This window comes from Giraffa tippelskirchi, chromosome 11 (genome assembly GCF_054371585.1).
Source record: "Giraffa tippelskirchi isolate mGirTip1 chromosome 11, T2T-mGirTip1v1.2.pri, whole genome shotgun sequence".
Lineage (NCBI taxonomy): Eukaryota > Metazoa > Chordata > Mammalia > Artiodactyla > Giraffidae > Giraffa > Giraffa tippelskirchi.
The window spans coordinates 95,556,444-95,575,432 of record NC_137285.1 but is presented as its reverse complement, the minus strand read 5'-3'; the positions used below and the strand labels follow the sequence as shown (position 1 = coordinate 95,575,432).

Below are 18,989 nucleotides of genomic sequence, written 5' to 3'. Positions count from 1 at the left end.
CGTTTGGAAGCATGCAGAGAGGTGTTTGCTTTTGAGCAAGAGCTTTAAAGTCTTAGTCTTCTCATTTTTATAATAGGGATAATGCCTGTTTTGTGTGATTGTACTTTATTGTACCAGACCTTCACATGTAAGTGGTCTCCCCACAGCCCTCTCTCTCCAACTGGAGTGGGTAGCCTGTTCCCTTCTTCAGGGGATCTTCCCAACTCAGGGATTGAACCCAGGTCTCCCGCATTGCAGGTGGATTCTTTACCATCTGAGCCACCAGGGAAGCCTTAAGAACAGCAGTTAGTTATAAACCATGAAGCACCAGCTCCTCTGTCCAGACTGGCTTTGTAGGTTTTGATGGTGAGGGGCCAATATCCCCTTCCTACAGGTCAGGGGGGAAGGGCAGACAGGTCTGCCCAGCATCACTTTCAGGAGTGAAACCGGAGCTCAGCCCACAGCCTATTGAACTATAGATTCTGGAAGGCTTTCTGTTTTATTATTATTATTTTTGTTATTCCATTTATTTCCTCATTAAAATACTATACAAAATCGTTAAGCCAAGAAGGGACAGCCACAGGGATAGCAAGGACATGGGGTGCCAAGAACTCTTTAAAGGTGACAATGTCCCTTCTGAAAGGCACATGGGCATGGAATAGTCATTACACTAATGGTTAGAGTCCAACTCTTCTGCAACATAATGTATAGACAGGAAGGCTCTCATGAAAACATCTGAAACGACTGTTTTTAAGTACCTCGCATTCATCTAACAATAGCTGTCATTAAATGCACACTATAGATCTACGTGTTCAGACGGTTTAACTCATTTAGTCTAAACCAGCCTAGGGTTTGGGACATTATTACCTCTGTAATGTGCCCATCTCTACCCGTAGGATGTGTGCAACAAGATGGTGCCTCCAAAGGCTGTACTCTTAACATAGAAATACATTTTTAAAAAGGTTAAAGATCTTAAAATAAAACCTTTGAAACACTGAAAGACTAAAAAAAAAAAAATGCTTATAAAAAGGCTTAAAACACCAAATGAACATCATTAATTTAAAAACAGCATCTGAGGCTGAGGCATAAATGATATTAAGTACATACCGTAACTGATGAGAGGGCCAATTAGAGGTATTTTGTTTAGAATAAGTTCATCATTAGTTTCTTTTTACAGTCTCCTCTTCCTGAACGTTACTTGATTCATCAGTGTGTGTGAATCCTTTCTCTTTAGACAAAGGTTCTAGGTGGGGGAGAAATAAACTACTAGCCCTAGCCAACACTGTAGCCTAACACTCTCTGAGATGCTCAGCTCCGACTCTCCCACCTAGTACTTACTTGGATTTGCTGAGTTCTCTGCCAACCACAGTTTAACATGAAAAATCAACTTTGCTGACAAAGCTGACAAATACATAAGATCCTAGTTAAAAAGTTTAAGTGGGGGGAAAAAAAAAAGTATATTTGACAACAGCAAATAGCAACTTTAGGAAAAAAAATAACAAGAAAAGCAAGTCTGAAAAGCAATGAAGGGTAAAAGCAATCTGCTCTCTGAAATACAAGTTTCTCACTGACGCAGAACATGAGATCATTTCAGAATAGTGACCATATCTGAAATGAAAAATTGCTAGGAGGTCACAAAAGAAGTGAAGTGAACCTATTGGGGGCAGCGTTAGTAAGATACTCAACTTGATTCATGCAAGGAGAGATGCAGAAAGACCTTTACAACAAAGATTCACAAGAGGTGATCAAGAAGCCTCAAGGCAAAGCTGCAAACAGCCTAAGTTAATCAATGATGGAACATTATTAGAACCATAAGGTAGGACTAGTTGTCTTTGGCATTTAATTCTGATTGTCGTATGAATTAATTACAGCTCTAACACACGCTGATACTGAATGGGTGCTGATGCTGCAGAGGACGTGTCTGGACTAGCCACTGAAGGCAGGCAGGCAGGCCTTGGGGCGAGGGGAGGATGCTTTTCCTTAGAGGGCTTCCGTGCTGCTGTACGTCAGTTGCTTCATGAAACAAAAACAAACCACCATAAGAAAATTGAATTTTTTAATATATTTTTTTCTCAATGGCAGAATCACATAGTTGTTTTGATATGGATTTCCAGTAGGTCTAAAATACTGCTTTTTTTGAGCTGTAAAAATCCCATTACACAAACACATAGAACAGACATAGAATAAACAATCACATGAATTCATCAGATAGTTATTCTAAACATATTCTTTGCCTTGTTTTCTTATAAGTTTGAAGGATCAAATTGGAATTTCTACTCTCAGCAAATGACTCATTTGGGAGGATAAAACCTAGAAGGAAAAGATAAAGTCAGTAACTGGGTTCCCTGGCGATGCCATGTCCACATGTTTGTGGAAGTGTGCATGTTGATGGGTGTTATGTATTAGATGAGATGTTTATAATTTCCCCAAACTGAAGAAAATCTTCATATTTAAAACATATTCTTTATAAAAACAAACCATTGTTCTTCAATGTTATCTTCCCTTGAGGCACAAGTTGCTTCAAGAATGGAGTCAAAAGCTTTAAATGAACAATTTGTTATTCATCTGAAATATCTCGACAGAAAATTGGCAAATTTGGTATATGGTTTAAAAAATGAAATTTTACACTATCTATAAAACTGAACTGAAACATGCACAGAATTTCTTTTTTTACTGCCAACTCATCAAGTGGTCAAAACCTTAAACTGTTTTTCAATCCGAAAGACTAAGAGCTTTAGGGAAAAAGCCACTCCCAACATAAGAAAGTATTATTGTAACAGAAGCAAAAAGCATGTTAACAGAGGGCATTAAAGAAAGAAAAAAAAAAACATTTAAAACAGTAAACACCTGTTAAAACTAGAGTTATACTCCAATCTTAAAGTATAGCAACTTAAGTGGGTGACAACATTCAAAACTACTGTTCCGACAGATGTGAGTTTATGATGTTAACATCACTTACAAAGCACTGTGAATGAACATGCTCAGTGGTGTATGCCAATGAATTTAAAACCATACATGATCCTGTTAAGAGTATCATTCACTGAGGACAGTCCTAAGGGGTCTGAATCTATACTAAAGGTTTGGATAGAGAAAGCAGGTATACATTTTGTTTCTTATAGAGTCACAATACAACAAGTGCACTCACAATTATACTAGTCACAATTTTTAATTTTACAGAATCAAGTTTACAGCATGTAAACTTAAAATATATTGATCTTCTTTAAAACCATTTTTAAAGAAGGGCTGATCTGTCATTTTTTAGAAATCAAAAACCAGCAGAAAAATGTAACTGATAAATGCAGGCTTTAAAATATTTTAATGGCTAATTATATGCTAATTTTCAAAATACAACAGAATTTTTGGTCCATGAGGCCCTTAAAAAACCAAAAGGTAGGTAAGAATTCCCATTTATCAGTACAAAGTTTATGAAAAAATTCCAATACTTATTAAAACATCTTTTACAGAATGCTTTTTTTGGATGGTGAAACACAAGAAGTTATCTCTACTAAATAATGGGTGTGACCAGGCAGAAAACATAAGTGAATTAAGATGCTTTTAATATGTGACTATCTGAGAAATCTTAAGATCATCAATAGTGGATTTTCTTTGAATGCCAACTGAAATGTAAGTATGATTTCTTAATGTATATCAGGATTTGCTGCTTAATATGCCTGTTCTTCTCCCTCTAGGGCAGGAATCAGCAGACTATGGCCCCTGGGCCAAGTCTGGCCTGCAGCCCCTTTCTGAGAGTTTTACTGACATACAGCCATACGCACTCATGTATGTATTCTCTGTGGCTGCTGCTTTCACTTTAAGGGATGAGGGGAATGGTTTACAGAGACCATATGATTCTCAAAGCCTGGATTATTTACTATCCTGTCCTTTACAGAAGTTTGTCAACCCTTGCCCTGCACGGTTTCCCAGACCAATATAAAATAATGCATTTATTTCTCTACTGTTATTGACACTCTGCTTTCTCGGTGCGTAACAAGGAAACTCAACATACTAGCTGAATTTCTGTGTTTAACATATTTGGAACATAACCGATCTCTCCAGCCATAATCTGTTTGATTTTAGGTCACTCAGAAATTCTCCAGGAGCTGGATGATAATAAAATGGATGAGCCACATCTAAAAGAATGGCTGGGAAACTGTACATCCTATTTACCTTGAATAAGGAAGCTGAGTAGCAAGAAGAATAATGAAAAGCAAATATCCCTTAGGGTAGTCAGGGGAAAAACAGCTCGTGAGTTTTCAACATACACAGACATATCCAGAGCCATCCATCTTCCCATCTATTACAACAACTACAACATAAAGTATATTTGTTTTATAAATATATTACTGTCTATATACATATAGATACAGCCATAAAAGACATGTTAAATAATTATCTGTATAAGCAATACTACTTTAAGTTTTTTTGTGTGTGTTTTAAAATTACACATTCTATTAAAATTATTAAAATAATTCTTTAAAAATATCAGGAATAAAGCCAGTAAAGAGTTGCTTTCCATTCAAGTGGTTTTAAATCTTATCATTGGTCATCCAGACTCCAGACTTGGTCGTCCATAACTCAAAGAAACAGTTCAATTAAGGAAAAGTTAGCCATCAAAAGCGTAACATTCTTCCATTTTTAATACTTCTTAACAAATGTGTATGCATGTATGTATATATATATATATATAAAACACTCTTTTTAGTTATATTACATATTCTCATAAATGAATTTTCATAAAAACACAAAGTTCAAGTCTCTACCAGTATCAAATATTTTATACTGGTGTGTATTTCTTTCAAATGTTTAGGTCAGTGACACACTCTATCAGGATACAGGGATCATATAAAGGAGGCTGAAAACTTAGGTATTGCATGCAAGAAAGGAGGAATACTAAGGGCCAGAATTTGGCCAGTTGAGTACAACTCCCTCTGTACTAAGACACAGAGACAACAAACCGGCTAGTTTACTGTGTAAAGTCCAGTCAACTGTCAATTATTCAGGGCAGATTATTGCAGTCTGAACCCCTCCTCTTCTGTCAGTTGACCACCACTGGCAGTTTCACTACTTACTAACACACCTCTCTCCGGTTATTTGTTAGTGAGTCTGAAGATATAATTAAAGTGAAAGTTTTGGCTAAAATGAAGTTCTGAGATGAGCTCTGAATTTAATTACTTATTGCTTTGGATAATTAAGAAATTGCTGTATCTAAAGTCAGCCAAATTTCTGTATCTCATTCTTAAGCTCCGAAAGCAATATCAGTGCTTCCAAAAAAGATAGAGGAGTACAGATTGCCTCTTGACATATGAAAACTGCTATTTCTTAACTTGCAGTCAATTACACTGAAGGATTTCAGTGTGGCTACTCAGAGCTATTCACGTCAGGACAGGCAGCGGCAAGCTCCACTGTTTTGCCATAGTCTAAAATCCAGGAAGCAATGACAGATGGTTAGCTACAGACATTAGGAGGTCAAATTAAAGGCTGTGCTATACATTTCACCTAAGAGCTCATTTAAAGAAAAGTAATAGTTTGGCAAAATCTTCAAACAATTCAAATGCAAAAAATTAAGAAAATGGAAGCAAAATCTACATGTACAATTTAAAAATGATTTCATACTAAAAAGAAGGTACTCCACGTTTGTAACCCTACTTTTGGCACTGGGTTAGCATCTACATTAAACTTGTTTACAGAGAGTGACCGAGAAAATCAGGAGAACGATTTCACAAGTGAGCAGGTCGCTCAGAGGATGCTGCAGCAGGTGTGTGCAGCAGCGCCCATATCCTCTGCAGGCGCAGCGAGGGGCACCTCACCTCGCAGGCGGCAGCAGCGACTGTGAACCCCACTTTCCTGAATTAGGTTTGCTGAACACGGTTCAGATTATTGGATATGTCAATATGCACAATGCCTTTTAGAAGCATTTACTGTAACCCAAATCCTACTTCATGCAACACACAGTGTCACACGAGTAGTGAAAATGTTGTACTAGTCAAAGGTGCTTGGACGCTATTTTCAGGCAGCATTTTACCTTTATTTTAAGTTCACGCTAGATAAGTTTTAGGAGAAAGAAAATGCCAATAAATTCCTTTAATATATTTTAATATATAAAACTATAAGACAGACACTTTTATTTACCTAAAGTGTTACTTTTATCTTCTACCCTATTCTAAACTTCAGTTTTACTTTAAAAATTTGTATTTAAATAAGGGATAAAATGTTGCCCAAAAGTCTAATCATAGTTACACATCTGTGTTTTAACTAGATCTACAAATCAAAATAGTTCTTATAGTTAAAAAGATACAATTTGTATCAACAGTAAAAGGTACTTTCTGGTTTTTCAGGGCTTTACTTCAAACTGTAGCAGGTAGAATAATCAGGATAACCATGGCATCTAGGCAGACTCCAGAAACAGCTCAGAATGAGTCTGTTAAACTAAGCAAAATTCAAAAACTGGAGGCAACAGTGAGGTCCTCATGTCAGTCACGCAACTGTCTGCCACGGACTGCAACATCTCTCTTCTAACCAACAACAGAAACGAATCCACACTCAGCAAAACCCATGACTTTGAAACCAGAAATATCCCTTACTAATACGAGAACAGACTTCAGTCTGTATCTAAAACTACACTATTTGTGGCAAGAATCTGGCCTTAATAATATGACAGGCCCCCCCAAAAAAATTACCTTCAGGAAAATGGAAAATATACAGTATCTTACAAAAATTTTAAGTTACCATTTACAACTCCTCCATCACCATTTCTATAGTGCAGTATCAACAAATGTTGCATATCCTCAACACATAAAACCACCTCAGGCCAGCCTTGATAAATAGCAGGACAGCTAAAGAGCATATTAAATATAAAAGTTGCATTGAGAATAATTAGATTCATTAAAAACAGGCAAGTACTGCAAAAGGGTTATTTTATCCAGTGTTGTTGTGCCCCCAAACAAAAAGACAAACATATAAAAAAATACAGGTTAATGTAAGTCTAGGAATTCAATTCCATTTCTACTGTCTAGAAGTACATCATAGCTGGATAACAAAGCTCTATACTGTAACAGTTAACGGCTTTTGCCTTTTTTTATAAAAAAATGGAAACAATTTTTTCCATTGATTGCATTTGCTTTCCTTTAAGTCAACCATATTAAATTAACTAATTACTTAACACAAAAAATCCAAACGAAAATGAAACAATGAAAAGTGCCATATTGTAAATCATTCTAATATATACTGTTACCCATTTCAGCATAAACTGGTAACTTACATTTTGTTTAAAATATAAAGTCAGTGCTGTAGTATATCTTTGTTTCTATAAATAATGATTATAGCACAAAGAAGCCCACTTTCCCCAAATAAAAATAACTTAAAAAGCTGTAAAAGATTCCAATTAAGCTTGGCTTGAAAAAATAGTTTGCTAGGTCTAGTCAAATGTTCAACATTCTGAAGGTACTGTAATTGCTTGCAATTGATAGACAAACACCAAGTTAATAAAACATGAAACAAGGATAAAAAGTGCTGCATATAAACCCCTGATGCACCAAAGATTAATATCAAAGATCACAGATACATCTAATAAATCAAACTGGAAAAATTTCCAGCCAAGGATATATAGCTTTAAAAAGGAAATGTTTAAAAAAAAAAAGTTTAAATGTAAAGCAATCCCGTGATACTTCCACTATGTGGGGCTATACATACAGATTCCATGATACAGTATTTCACATAAATGGATACTATATAACCTCCTTGCTGAGAAGGAGATCACATGTGCTATTGTAGCAAACCTCCCTCAGCATTTAAGCTGAACAAAAAAAAAACTACTAAACACCACAAAGATGCATCATCTTTCAATAGCCCAGCTGTGATTTCTCCACTAGAATGGCTGCAGCCAGCTGCTGGGCGTCTGTCATGTGAGGGTTCCTCTTCATAACAAGTCTCACCAGGTCGGGCGGGAAGATGTTGCACAGGTTGACGAAGATCTTTTCTCGGCTGTCCTGGTACCTGGGGGGGTCCGGCGGCGGCGCGCCGCAGTACGGGACGCGCCAGGTGGGCTCGGGCTGCTCGGGGAGGCTCTGGAAGGTGAACTGCTCGTAGCACGGCTGCGTGGGGTTATCGGGCAGGGAGTACGTCTGCCGGTAGCCGTACGCGTCCAGCCCGTAGCTCTGCCGGTCCCAGCCGCCCAGCCCTTCCTGGCGGGCGTGGGGCTTCCGCGGCCTGGACGGAGAGCCGTCGTAGAGCCGCGAGTCGGAGATGCTGTCTATCCTTGTGGCCACCAGGGAGCGCCCAAGGTGCGGCGCCTTGGCGTGCGCCGAGCCGGGCGGGGACGGGTAGTCGCCGGGACAGCTGGACCGCGCGCCCACGGCCGGGTGCTGCAGGTGCACGGCCAGGTGCGGCAGCGGAGGCTTGTGATGGTACTTTGGTTCTTCGTGACTGTAACTCTGCACTCTGGTTAAGGGGTCGTGGAAACTCTGCAGGAAGGGCTGGGAGTTAAGGCGGCCGTGAGGGTGCATGTGCGGACACTTGAGGTTCTCTTCCAGCTGCGGGTCGGGGGAGCTGACGTAGGGGCGGTCGTTGTACCCCACGTACGAGTCACTGCTCCCGCAGCTCAGGCTCCCTTCGCTGCTGCAGTCAGAGGCGACAGAGCTGATCCTGTAATCTGTGTCTAAGGAGAAACGCCTTTCAGGGCTCCGTGGGCCTGAGATGCTCAGATTTGAATATGCATTCAACATGGAGTAATATCCAATGTCGACGGGCGAGTCACATTTTGGATACTGTTCGTAAGGCATTGGCGTTCCATGATTTTTGGTTGCCATCATCATCGAAGGATATTGCCCCTGTGGTCTTTGATCCTGAGGTGGGAAGTGAACTCCAGATGGAAGGCCGTTGCTTAAAGATGTAGTGCTTTGGGGTTTGGCGGTAGAAGTAGCCGGTATACTAACTAAGGAAGGTACAGACCTGGTTTCCAGTTTGTTTTTGGTGGGAAGCTTTTCCTCTAGGTCCTGGTAGACTGGAGTCCTTATGCTTGGGTCTGATTGCCTCTTTGGAGCACCTCGCTTGCCATCAGAAGTGCTGTCGGCCTTAGTGCTGCAGGGCACGCTGTTGCTTTTCACCAGTCCTCCTTCATTCGCAGTTTTGACTGCTGTGTTTCTGGACATGGCACGCAGCTCATCAGCCACTGACCGCTGAGGCTGACTGCCCCTTTCAGGATGATAATATTTGCACTTGTGTCCATAGGTACACTTCTTTCCTATGAAGAGTAAAATCAGTTAGGCAAAGGAGCATTCTGCCAGATTCTAAACACTCGGTGTGGCACTTTTAACTTAATAAAGAAGCAAGGGCAGGAACGGGAGCTGTGCTCAGGGCCACTCTCCTCCCTGCTTCTGAGAAATGCCACCTTCCAGGCTTCCCACGCCAGTGCTATCAAGAGCAATAAGAAAGTCAGCTGACTGAGTAATAATTCCCTCTATGTCCTCAACTCCTACCTGCCTCTTCTCTTCCAGTACAACTCGGCAATGAGGTAGGACATTGTTTTGCAGAGCAAAATGTGCTGCTGTGATGTGATAAAACCACTCTAATCTGATGTGTAGCTAGATATAAGAACTCCAAGTTTTTATCTACATGAAAACTAACTTCATGTAGAATTATCTGAGTTTTTAGAACAGTGCTTTAATTCAGGGAAAATGCATATACACTGAACACAACTAGGTAAAAAGAAGTATTTTTTAAAAATTTAATTACATTCAAAAGAACCACATACTATATGCCATCCAAAATTTTAAATGTTTATTTTTAATAACAAAAGTTTAATATTGTGCTCTAAAGTGAAAAAAACTGAAAGTGTAGTCACTCAGTGTGTCTGACTCTTTGTGACCCCACAGGCTGTAGCTCACTAGGCTCCTCTGTCCATGGCATTCTCCAGGCAAGAATACTGGAGTGGGTGGCCATTCCCTTCTCTGGGAGATCTTCCTGACCCAGGGATTGAACCCAGGTCTCCTAAATGCAGGCAGATTCTTTACCATTTGAGCTACTTTAAAAGGCATTTATTAGATACTATAAAGAAAGTTACCATATGGACAAGGCTGCTTTTTGTGTTCAGGAACAATAGGTTTCTTCCTTAGAAAATTATCCAGGCTTGGACCATGTCTGCCAAGAGGGTCATCCGGGGGCATGAACCTGTCATGGACGTAATACAAAATTATATCTAAGTAGGAGGTTGACAATTTAGTTCTAAAGACAAGAGTGTAAAGATTATTCACCCTAAGGTATTTTTTTTTTAATTTTAATCCAAAATTTATGGGGTAAAAAGATCAGTACAGAAAGTTTTCTTAATGAAAACAAAATTAAAATGTTTCAAGCTGTACTTGCATTTGTTTTAATTCAAACAAGTTTTGAGCCTAGTATGTTCTAACTAATTCTTCCTTTTCTTAGCCATGGGATTTTGTAAGGACTTAAGAAAACGATCACAGTGGCATTTTAGGACAGGCTTTAAGAACATTAATCTTGCAAAGCAATATGAGGCAGGTGGGAGCCAGGAGAAGCAGCTGAAGGACAGAAGGGAGAGGTGGGAGAGAGGATCGGGCGGACTGAAATGACCCAGACCCCAGCACGCGTCAAACGCCCTGCACACATCACTGCATCTCATTCCACCAATAATCGCATGAAAAATTAGTTCCATTTCACAGATGAGTATACTTTTCTAACTTAGGCTCAGATGAATTAAGTATTTTTTATCTCAGTTCACATGGCATAACCAAGATTCAATTTGTCCAACTCCACATTCATTCTCTTCCCACTATAACAAGGTTACTTCTTAGCTGAGGTAAAAAAGATCTTAAGAAAATAAACTTTTTATTTTAGGTTGTCCAATGGAAGCAAGAATTCATGGCATGAATACTATTAAGAGGTTATGATTAAAGAGTTCTATTACTCGTTATGTTACTGAACATGAAATAAACCACATGTCTACCCATAAAATGTGAATAATGTGTGAACTCCTAAGGGAGTGTTAACACGCCTGATTAATGCCATTGAACAACGATGATGTTTACTATTATTATACACAATATGGTAATATTAAGATTAAAAATGGAAGACAAACTCACTCAATCCTACAATCTTAATACAGTTATTTTCTGTTATGTGTTGCATTTTAGTTATTTTTCCTCTATGCACACAGCACTTTACAAGCACAAATGCAATTTTATACTTTGCTTTTTGACAACCATTTTTCCATGTTTCTGAATAGCTGAATAATATTCCACTAGGAGATGTACTGCAATGTAACTGATTTCTGTATTGTACCTTTAGTTGTCTTTGAATTCTTGCCATTATGAATATACAGAAGTGAACATATTTGATCTTCCTTTTTCCCTCATTATATATTCCAAGGAATGAGACCATTGCTTTGAGAGGGTATTGTTAAGACTTCTGCTAAACCCTGCCCAAATTTATCAGTGACATTATGCCTTTAATAGCATAAGGCATATACAAAAGTATGTTGTTTAATTTTGTGAATTAAATGGGTGAAAAATATACTCTTTGTAAATTTAATTTTCATTTTTGATTATCAACAGGTGAGCTTTTCCCACATATTGGTAAATACAGTTGACCTGACATCTTTGTGCATGTCATGTGTCCATTACTGATTTAATCATGAATAGTCTTACATTGCTACAAAATTTTTAAAAAACCATATATTTAAATAAGCTCTCAAGCTCTAAAGTCGATTTTGAAAGGCAGTGTTCTGGTGGTCAGCGTGTTCCACATTTGCATTCTCTGAAGGTGGCCAGACTCCCCATGTCAGTCACTCTGGGCAGCCTGCATCTCACACAGGGCCTCCTGAGGCAGGACTCTGCCATTTTCTGACTCCCACTGAGGATTAGTGGGGACATCAGTGGTTGGAAGAAACTGTCTTAGGTCTGGTAGTGGTGGTGGTTAGTCGGTAAGTCGTGTCCGACTCTTGCGACCCTATGGACTGTAGCCTGCCAGGCTCCTCTGTCCATGGGATTCTCCAGGCAGGAATACTGGAGTGGGTTGCCATTTCCTTCTGGTCAGTGGCAAAAAGACAAGCCTGTAGCCTGCTGCCAGGGATACTTAGATTTGCAGGGAAGCAGTGTTACTGTAAGTGGTTTTACTTACTTGTCATTGACAAATGAGTACATTAATAATCGCTCATCTATGAACTTTTTCCATTCTGGCTTCTCATTTGCCAAATCCCTGTAGTTATCATTGGACACAATTATACCATCCGACTCAAAGGCCAGTTTCACGATGAACCTGTCATCATAGCACACCACTCGCCTCCCCTGCACTCGCCGCGACGGTGTGAACACCAGGATTTTTTCCTTCTCTAATTTACGTAGGATTTCCTGATCTGCAAGAATAAACAGGGTAGGATTTTTAGTAATAAATACATACAAAACACATCTCACAACTTTCATACAAAGTGAGTTTTTATAACATGAACTGGATGCATGCACCTATTTAATTAGGGATTATGATTTACAGTTTGTAGATGCAGCAAATTTGTAGCTCCCAGTAACAGTTTTCCTTCAGGATTTTCAATTTAAAAAAGGCTTAAAAAAAGCCAAAAAACATGAAAAGTTTAAAACTTTAAAAAAAGCATAAAACTGAAACATGACTGAGCAAAGTCTGATTTTCATTACATAAAGCTTTTCTTTGATAGCTGGAGCCACCAGCTCTCCACAGTGAGCTAGCTTCTCACACGCCCCAGCACGACACTGTCCTAACAAAGCAGCTGTGGTGGGTTCGGTTTGGTTCAGTCGCTCAGTTGTGTCCAACTCTTTGCGACCCCATGAATCGCAGCACGCCAGGCCTCTCTGTCCATCACCAACTCCTGGAGTTTACCCAAACCCATGTCCATCGAGTCGGTGATGCCATCCAACCATCTCATCCTCTTTCGTACCCTTCTCCTCCTGCCCCCAATCCTTCCCAGCATCAGGGTCTTTTCCAATGAGTCAACTCTTCGCATCAGGTGGCCAAAGTATTGGAGTTTCAGCTTCAACATCAGTCCTTCCAATGAACACCCAGGACTGATCTCCTTTAGGATGGACTGATTGGATCTCCTTGCAGTCCAAGAGACTCTCACGAGTCTTCTCCAACACCACAGTTCAAAAGCATCAGTTCTTTGGCCCTCAGCTTTCTTTATAGTCCAACTCTCACATCCATACATGACCACTGGAAAAACCATAGCCTTGACTAGACGGACCTTTTTTGGCAAACTAACGTCTCTGCTTTTTAATATGCTATCTAGGCTAGTCATAACCTTCCTTCCAAGGAGTAAGCGTCTTTTAATTTCATGGCTGCAGTCACCATCAGCAGTGATTTTGGAGCCCCCCAAAATAAAGCCTGACACTGTTTCCACTGTTTCCCCATCTATTTCCCATGAAGTGATGGGACCAGATGCCATGATCTTAGTTTTCTGAACGTTGAGCTTTAAGCCAACTTTTCACTCTCCTCTTTCACTTTCATCAAGAGGCTCTTTAGTTCTTCTTCACTTTCTGCCATAAGGGTGGTGTCATCTGCATATCTGAGGTTATTGATATTTCTCCAGGCCATCTTGATTCCAGCTTGTGTTTCTTCCAGCCCAGCGTTTCTCATGATGTACTCTGCATGTAAGTTAAATAAGCAGGGTGACAATATACAGCCTTGACGTACTCCTTTTCCTATTTGGAACCAGTCTGTTGTTCCATGTCCAGTTCTAACTGTTGCTTCCTGACCTGCATACAGGTTTCTCAAGAGACAGGTCAGATGGTCTGGTATTCCCATCTCTTTCAGAATTTTCCACAGTTTACTGTGATCCACACAGTCAAAGGCTTTGGCATAGTCAATAAAGCAGAAATAGATGTTTTTCTGGAACTCTCTTGCTTTTTTGATGATCCAGCAGATGTTGGCAATTTGATCTCTGGTTCCTCTGCCTTTTCTAAAAAAAACCAGCTTGAACATCTGGAAGTTCACGGTTCATGTATTGCTGAAGCCTGGCTTGGAGAATTTTGAGCATTACTTTACTAGCGTGTGAGATGAGTGCAATCGTGCGGTAGTTTGAGCATTCTTTGGCATTGCCTTTCTTTGGGATTGGAATGAAAACTGACCTTTTCCAGTCCTGTGGCCACTGCTGAGTTTTCCAGATTTCCTTTAGGATTGACTAATTTTATCTCCTTGCTGTCTAAGGGACTCTCAGTAGTCTTCTCTAGCACCACAATTTGAAAGCATCAATTCTTCAGCGCTCAGCCTTCTTTATGGTCCAACTCTCACATCTGTACATGACTACTGGAAAAACTATAGCTTTGACTATATGGACCTTTGTTGGCAAAGTGATATGTCTGCTTTTTAATATGCTGTCCAGGCTTGTCATAGCTTTTCTTCCAAGGAGGAAGCATCTTTTAATGTCATGGCTGCAGTTACCATCTGCAGTGATTTTGGAGCCCAAGAAAATAAAGTCTGTCACTGTTTCCACTTTTTCCCCATCTATTTGCCATGAAGTGATGGGACCAGATGCCATGATCTTTGTTTTTTGAATGCTGAGTTTTAAGCCAGCTTTTTCACTCTCCTCTTTCACCTTCATCAAGAGGCTCTTTGCTTTCTGCCATTAGGGTGGTATCATGTGCATATCTGAAGCTGTTGTTATTTCCCCTGGAAATCTTTATTCCAGCTTGTGAGTCATCCAGCCTGGCATAGATATTTCTTATCAAGTTTCTTTTTTTTGGTATAGTGAAAAAAGACTGGACTATTCAACTTACCAGTTATTATCTTGTTGATGGTTTTAGTCAAGAGAATTATTTCCTGGAGAAGAAAACACCTAACAACCTCTGACAATAGTGGTACACATTTCACAAAGTGAACTGCATACTGATGAGTTCCAGAGACCTGATGTGCTGGTATCTTAAAGATTAAACTCAGCCACATCTCACACTGAGTATTACCATTTTCCCTTCTTTTGGATCTCATATTCCTTTCACACTCAAGAAGCTTTCATTTACATGTTTAAATATTGCTTTTTCTTTTTCAGTTTATCTTATAATCTTAATGATTATTAATGCATTATAGTTTCCTGTCAAAAATTGGAAAGAAAAAGTACTAAGAAGCAGGGAGAAAATAAGACTTCATAAGACATGACCCAGAGGCAATTACTGTTAATATTTTGGCATATTTCCTTCTAATCATTTTATATGTATTTTTTCCTTCTATATGTGTGTATTATGTATGTACATATATGTACACACACCCATAAAATAACAAAACTTGCCTTAAAGTAAAAGAGCATTCCCTGAGATCATTAAAAATTCTGCCTAAATATTCTAATACTACATATTCTATCATATAGATATATATTTATTTACTAAGTCATTTTTCTAATTAATGTATGTTTTATTTCCTTTTTTTTTTTCTATTATAAGTAATATTGCACTGGATGTCTTTGTAGTCAAAAATTTTTCCCTGTACCTTTGTTTATTTTCTGAGGCATTATTCCTAGAAGGGGGACTAGTTGATTCAAGTATTAACATTTTAAGACCAAACTTTTCCAGAAAGGTTGTAACATCTATGTTTCCATAACAGTGTACAAGTAACTCCCTCCAGGCACTGAGTATTATCAGGTTTTTAATCTCTGCTAATTCGATGGGTTAAAAAAAAAAAAGTCATTTAAATTTGCATTTCTTTAATTAGTAACGAGGTTGAACATTTTTCCTCTCTTATTTGACATTTGCATTCTGTGTACTGTTTTTATCAATGTGTAAGAGTTCTTTATATGTTATGGATGTGGATTCTTTATTTGTTGTATTTTTCTTGCTTATTTTCAAGAAAATTTCCTCAAATACAGAAGTTTGATCCAATTAAATCTATCTTTCCCATCATAATTTCTTCTAGAACTTTTAAATTTAGGAAGGTCTTACCCAGCCATTCAAAGACTATTTATAATCTCTGATGGAGATTTTTGACAATTAATTCTTCAACCATCTGCAATTTATTGTTATATGGTGTAAGATAAGGATCTAAATATGCGTATTTTTTCCAAAGAGTTATCCAGTGTCTTGGTACTGCTGACTGAATTATGCCCACACTTCCCACTTTACAGTTTATATAGGCTAGGGTCGGATTCCATGACTCTGGGCTCCATCATAACTTGTCTACGGGTTCTTATTCTAATTTAATAATTATAGAGAAAAATAAAGTCTTAAAATAACCTTCCCTTGGAGTACATGGTGGGTAGTCACTCCATTGGTTTTTTATTTGAATAGTGTAGCTTCCTTCACACAGGTTTCTCAGTTTTGTTAATGTTAGGTGCAGTAAGGGGCAGGAAGGGTTGAATGCTGTTTGAGAACCACTGACTTGAACAAAATGTTGAGCAGCAATAATTAACAGTTACAGGGGACACCTCTGCCTGAAACTCATACATTTAAAAATTACAAGATAATGCAAAATATGGATATTTTATTGGGATTGAATCATTTCCTCTACTTGACACCAGACAGCATGACCCTAGGGTCTTTTTTGATCTGTAGTCACTGTTGTTATTCAGTCGCTATCCAATCGGAAAGCAGGATTGCCTGCTGAGTTAGGCAGAATAATGCCCCCTTCCCTAAAGACTTAGTTTTCAGTCTCTCAGTCATGTCCACTCTTTGTGACCCCATGGACTGCAGCACGCCAGACTTCCCTGTCCTTCACTATCTCCTGGAGTTCAAACTCATGTCCATTGAGTCGGTGATGCCATCCAACCATCTCATCCTCTGTCGTCCCCTTCTCTTCCCGCCTTCAATCATTCCCAGCATCAGGTCTTTTGATTATTGCCTAGTTTCATACAGCAGATGAGAAAACCGGAGCCCAGAAGGGTCAGTGTGCTGCTTAAAGTGCCATGAATTTGAATCTAGGCCTCCTGACTCCTAGCATGTCTCTAAAGGTCAGAATTTTTACAAAATTTGAAGTAAAAAGTTGCAAAGTAAAAAAAAAAAAAGGCTTAAGTAGCAAGAATTACTGTTTAGCTCCAGATAGTTTTTAAACCAGAAAACAATGTCCCACCCAAGGGACTGAGTAGATAGTGGCGGACGCACGGATCACTCGGTGAGACGCTGGCTCAGGTGTGCCAGGGGCTCACGGGCTCACCTGTAATTAGTGCATCAGGCCGGGACTGCTCTTTCCTCCAAGCAGGAACAAAGACGGTGATGTCCTTGTGGCCTCTTTCCAAAAACCAATCCACTGCTAATTTTATTCCTCGGCAGGAAAAGACTTCTTTGTTTCCATGGCTGAAATATTATTTTAGAACACTTAAAACACAATGAAACCTAAATTTGATTCCATCAATTCAAATTTGTAAACAGACATGATAACAAAATAGTTATAAGAAATCCAAGTTTAAGATGGAGGTTTATGGCTCAGAGAAACAATGAAATAACTAAGGAATGGAAAATTGTAAGGAACAAAAAGAAAATTAGGATTATTGTGTGGAGAATAAAGAAAAGTGAGTTTTCAAATGAGAAGTTGTAAAGGTAAACTAGTGAGAAAGAGAAAGCTCTTTTTGATAGGAGAGGGAAAATCGGGCCTAAAAGCACAGTGAGAATAATTTCAGTCAAATGTAAAAAAAGAAATCACATAGAAAAAAATCTGTAAAAACAGTGGAAACAGAATACTTAATAAGAGTTTCTAAAAACTTTTCCTTCTCAAGAGTTCTTATGCATATATTTCAATCCAATGATTAAGCAATGCACAAAATTTACTAGGTGACTAAGGTAAAACACATTCACCCATGGACTCAAATGAAAAATTCAACGCTTAATCTCATACAAGAAACACTTTCCATGTCCTTCAGTGAAAAGACACCTGGTTTCTGTTTAACAATATTGTGTTGGACAAGGATTAATGACAAAAGGGCATTCAAAACTGGATTAGCAGTTTTAGTGTCTAAAAGAAAATGCCCAACTAACAGTGTGGTCATTCAATAAATATTTATCCTAGCACTGGGCTCAGCTTGTGCACTTTAACCTAATAATTCAAAGTAACACTATTCTAATATTTTAAAAGAAGCAGTCTCCTGCTTTCACTGAAATAACTACATTCGTATTATAGTTTGAGCCCTGAAGGCTCCATTCTTATCTATGGGGCAGAAATTTGTTAATTCTTGGGCTAAGAAAGGCTGAATGGAATAAGGTAAATAAATGCTTTGTTAACCTTTAATACAAATCAAATATTAGGTATATTAATATATTGTTCTGGTGGTTCTCTGGGAAGCACCAAAACTGTCTAAACATGGTTAACCATATTTGAAGGACAAAACAGAAATAGACTAACTTACTTTGTAGGTGCTGGAGGCCATAATGCAAACCACAGGAACTGTTTGTGTTCCACAGAGCTGTCCTAATGGTTTGGGACAGGATTAGAGGTGAAATCAGATGCACTGAAAGTTTCACAGGAAGTGATAAAGGAAGGGGGAGTTTGAAGTGCATCTGCTAGGAAAGAAGGGATACCTGATGGCTTCGACAGTGCCCCGCAAATGGTACAGAGAATGTTAGGTTTCCGAGAAAATACTGAAATTTAAGCAGTCTTCTGAAAACTATAAAAAATGATGGCATTTTCTTGTGAGGATATATATACTAATTATTCCTTAATATAAAACTCAACTTGCTGAGAGCCAAGTATATATTTACTTTGCATTGATGCTTTGAGATTTGAGTGTACTGTGCTTTGCTGGTCACTGAGACATTTGGTGTACTGAGACTTAAGCATTTCACTGCTTCTGGCTCTAAGGAGAGGACCATAGCATTTTGTGTCTGGTGACTTCGTTTGGTAAAGGCAACCGTCACTTGTACTGTAGAAAGATTCCATCTTATAAGTAAAGAACTTTCATAAAATGTGTATAAATAGCAAACCACTTACAAACACAGGACATAGATTTTACAGACACTAACCCAGGTATTATACCATATGCAACACTCACAACAAAGATTGTTCCCATTATCCGCTCCCTCCCCTCTACCCACAGCCCTGCCTCCCATCCTACAAACCCTCCT

The 18,989-nt window shown here is 38.8% G+C and overlaps 2 protein-coding genes across 9 annotated transcripts in view; one reads left to right on the top strand and one right to left on the bottom strand.

Moving 5' to 3' along the window:
• Positions 1–18,989, top strand: part of RDX (radixin) — a 129,596-nt gene that overhangs the window by 104,670 nt on the left and 5,937 nt on the right. Inside the window, exon 17 of the transcript XR_014069230.1 lies at positions 3,444–3,603. The gene's annotated coding sequence lies outside the window, so the exon portion shown is untranslated. The remainder of the gene's footprint in view (positions 1–3,443; positions 3,604–18,989) is intronic.
• ZC3H12C (zinc finger CCCH-type containing 12C) overlaps positions 6,843–18,989 on the bottom strand; it is a 65,767-nt gene continuing 53,620 nt past the window's right edge. For all 8 annotated transcript variants that reach the window (XM_081543506.1, XM_081543501.1, XM_081543504.1 and 5 more), the window contains 4 exons: positions 17,089–17,228; positions 12,109–12,343; positions 10,037–10,143; positions 6,843–9,217 (listed from right to left, as the gene is read on the bottom strand). In XM_081543506.1, coding sequence (XP_081399632.1) covers positions 7,818–9,217; positions 10,037–10,143; positions 12,109–12,343; positions 17,089–17,228 — 1,882 coding nt within the window. In that variant the 3' untranslated portion in view covers positions 6,843–7,817. The remainder of the gene's footprint in view (positions 9,218–10,036; positions 10,144–12,108; positions 12,344–17,088; positions 17,229–18,989) is intronic.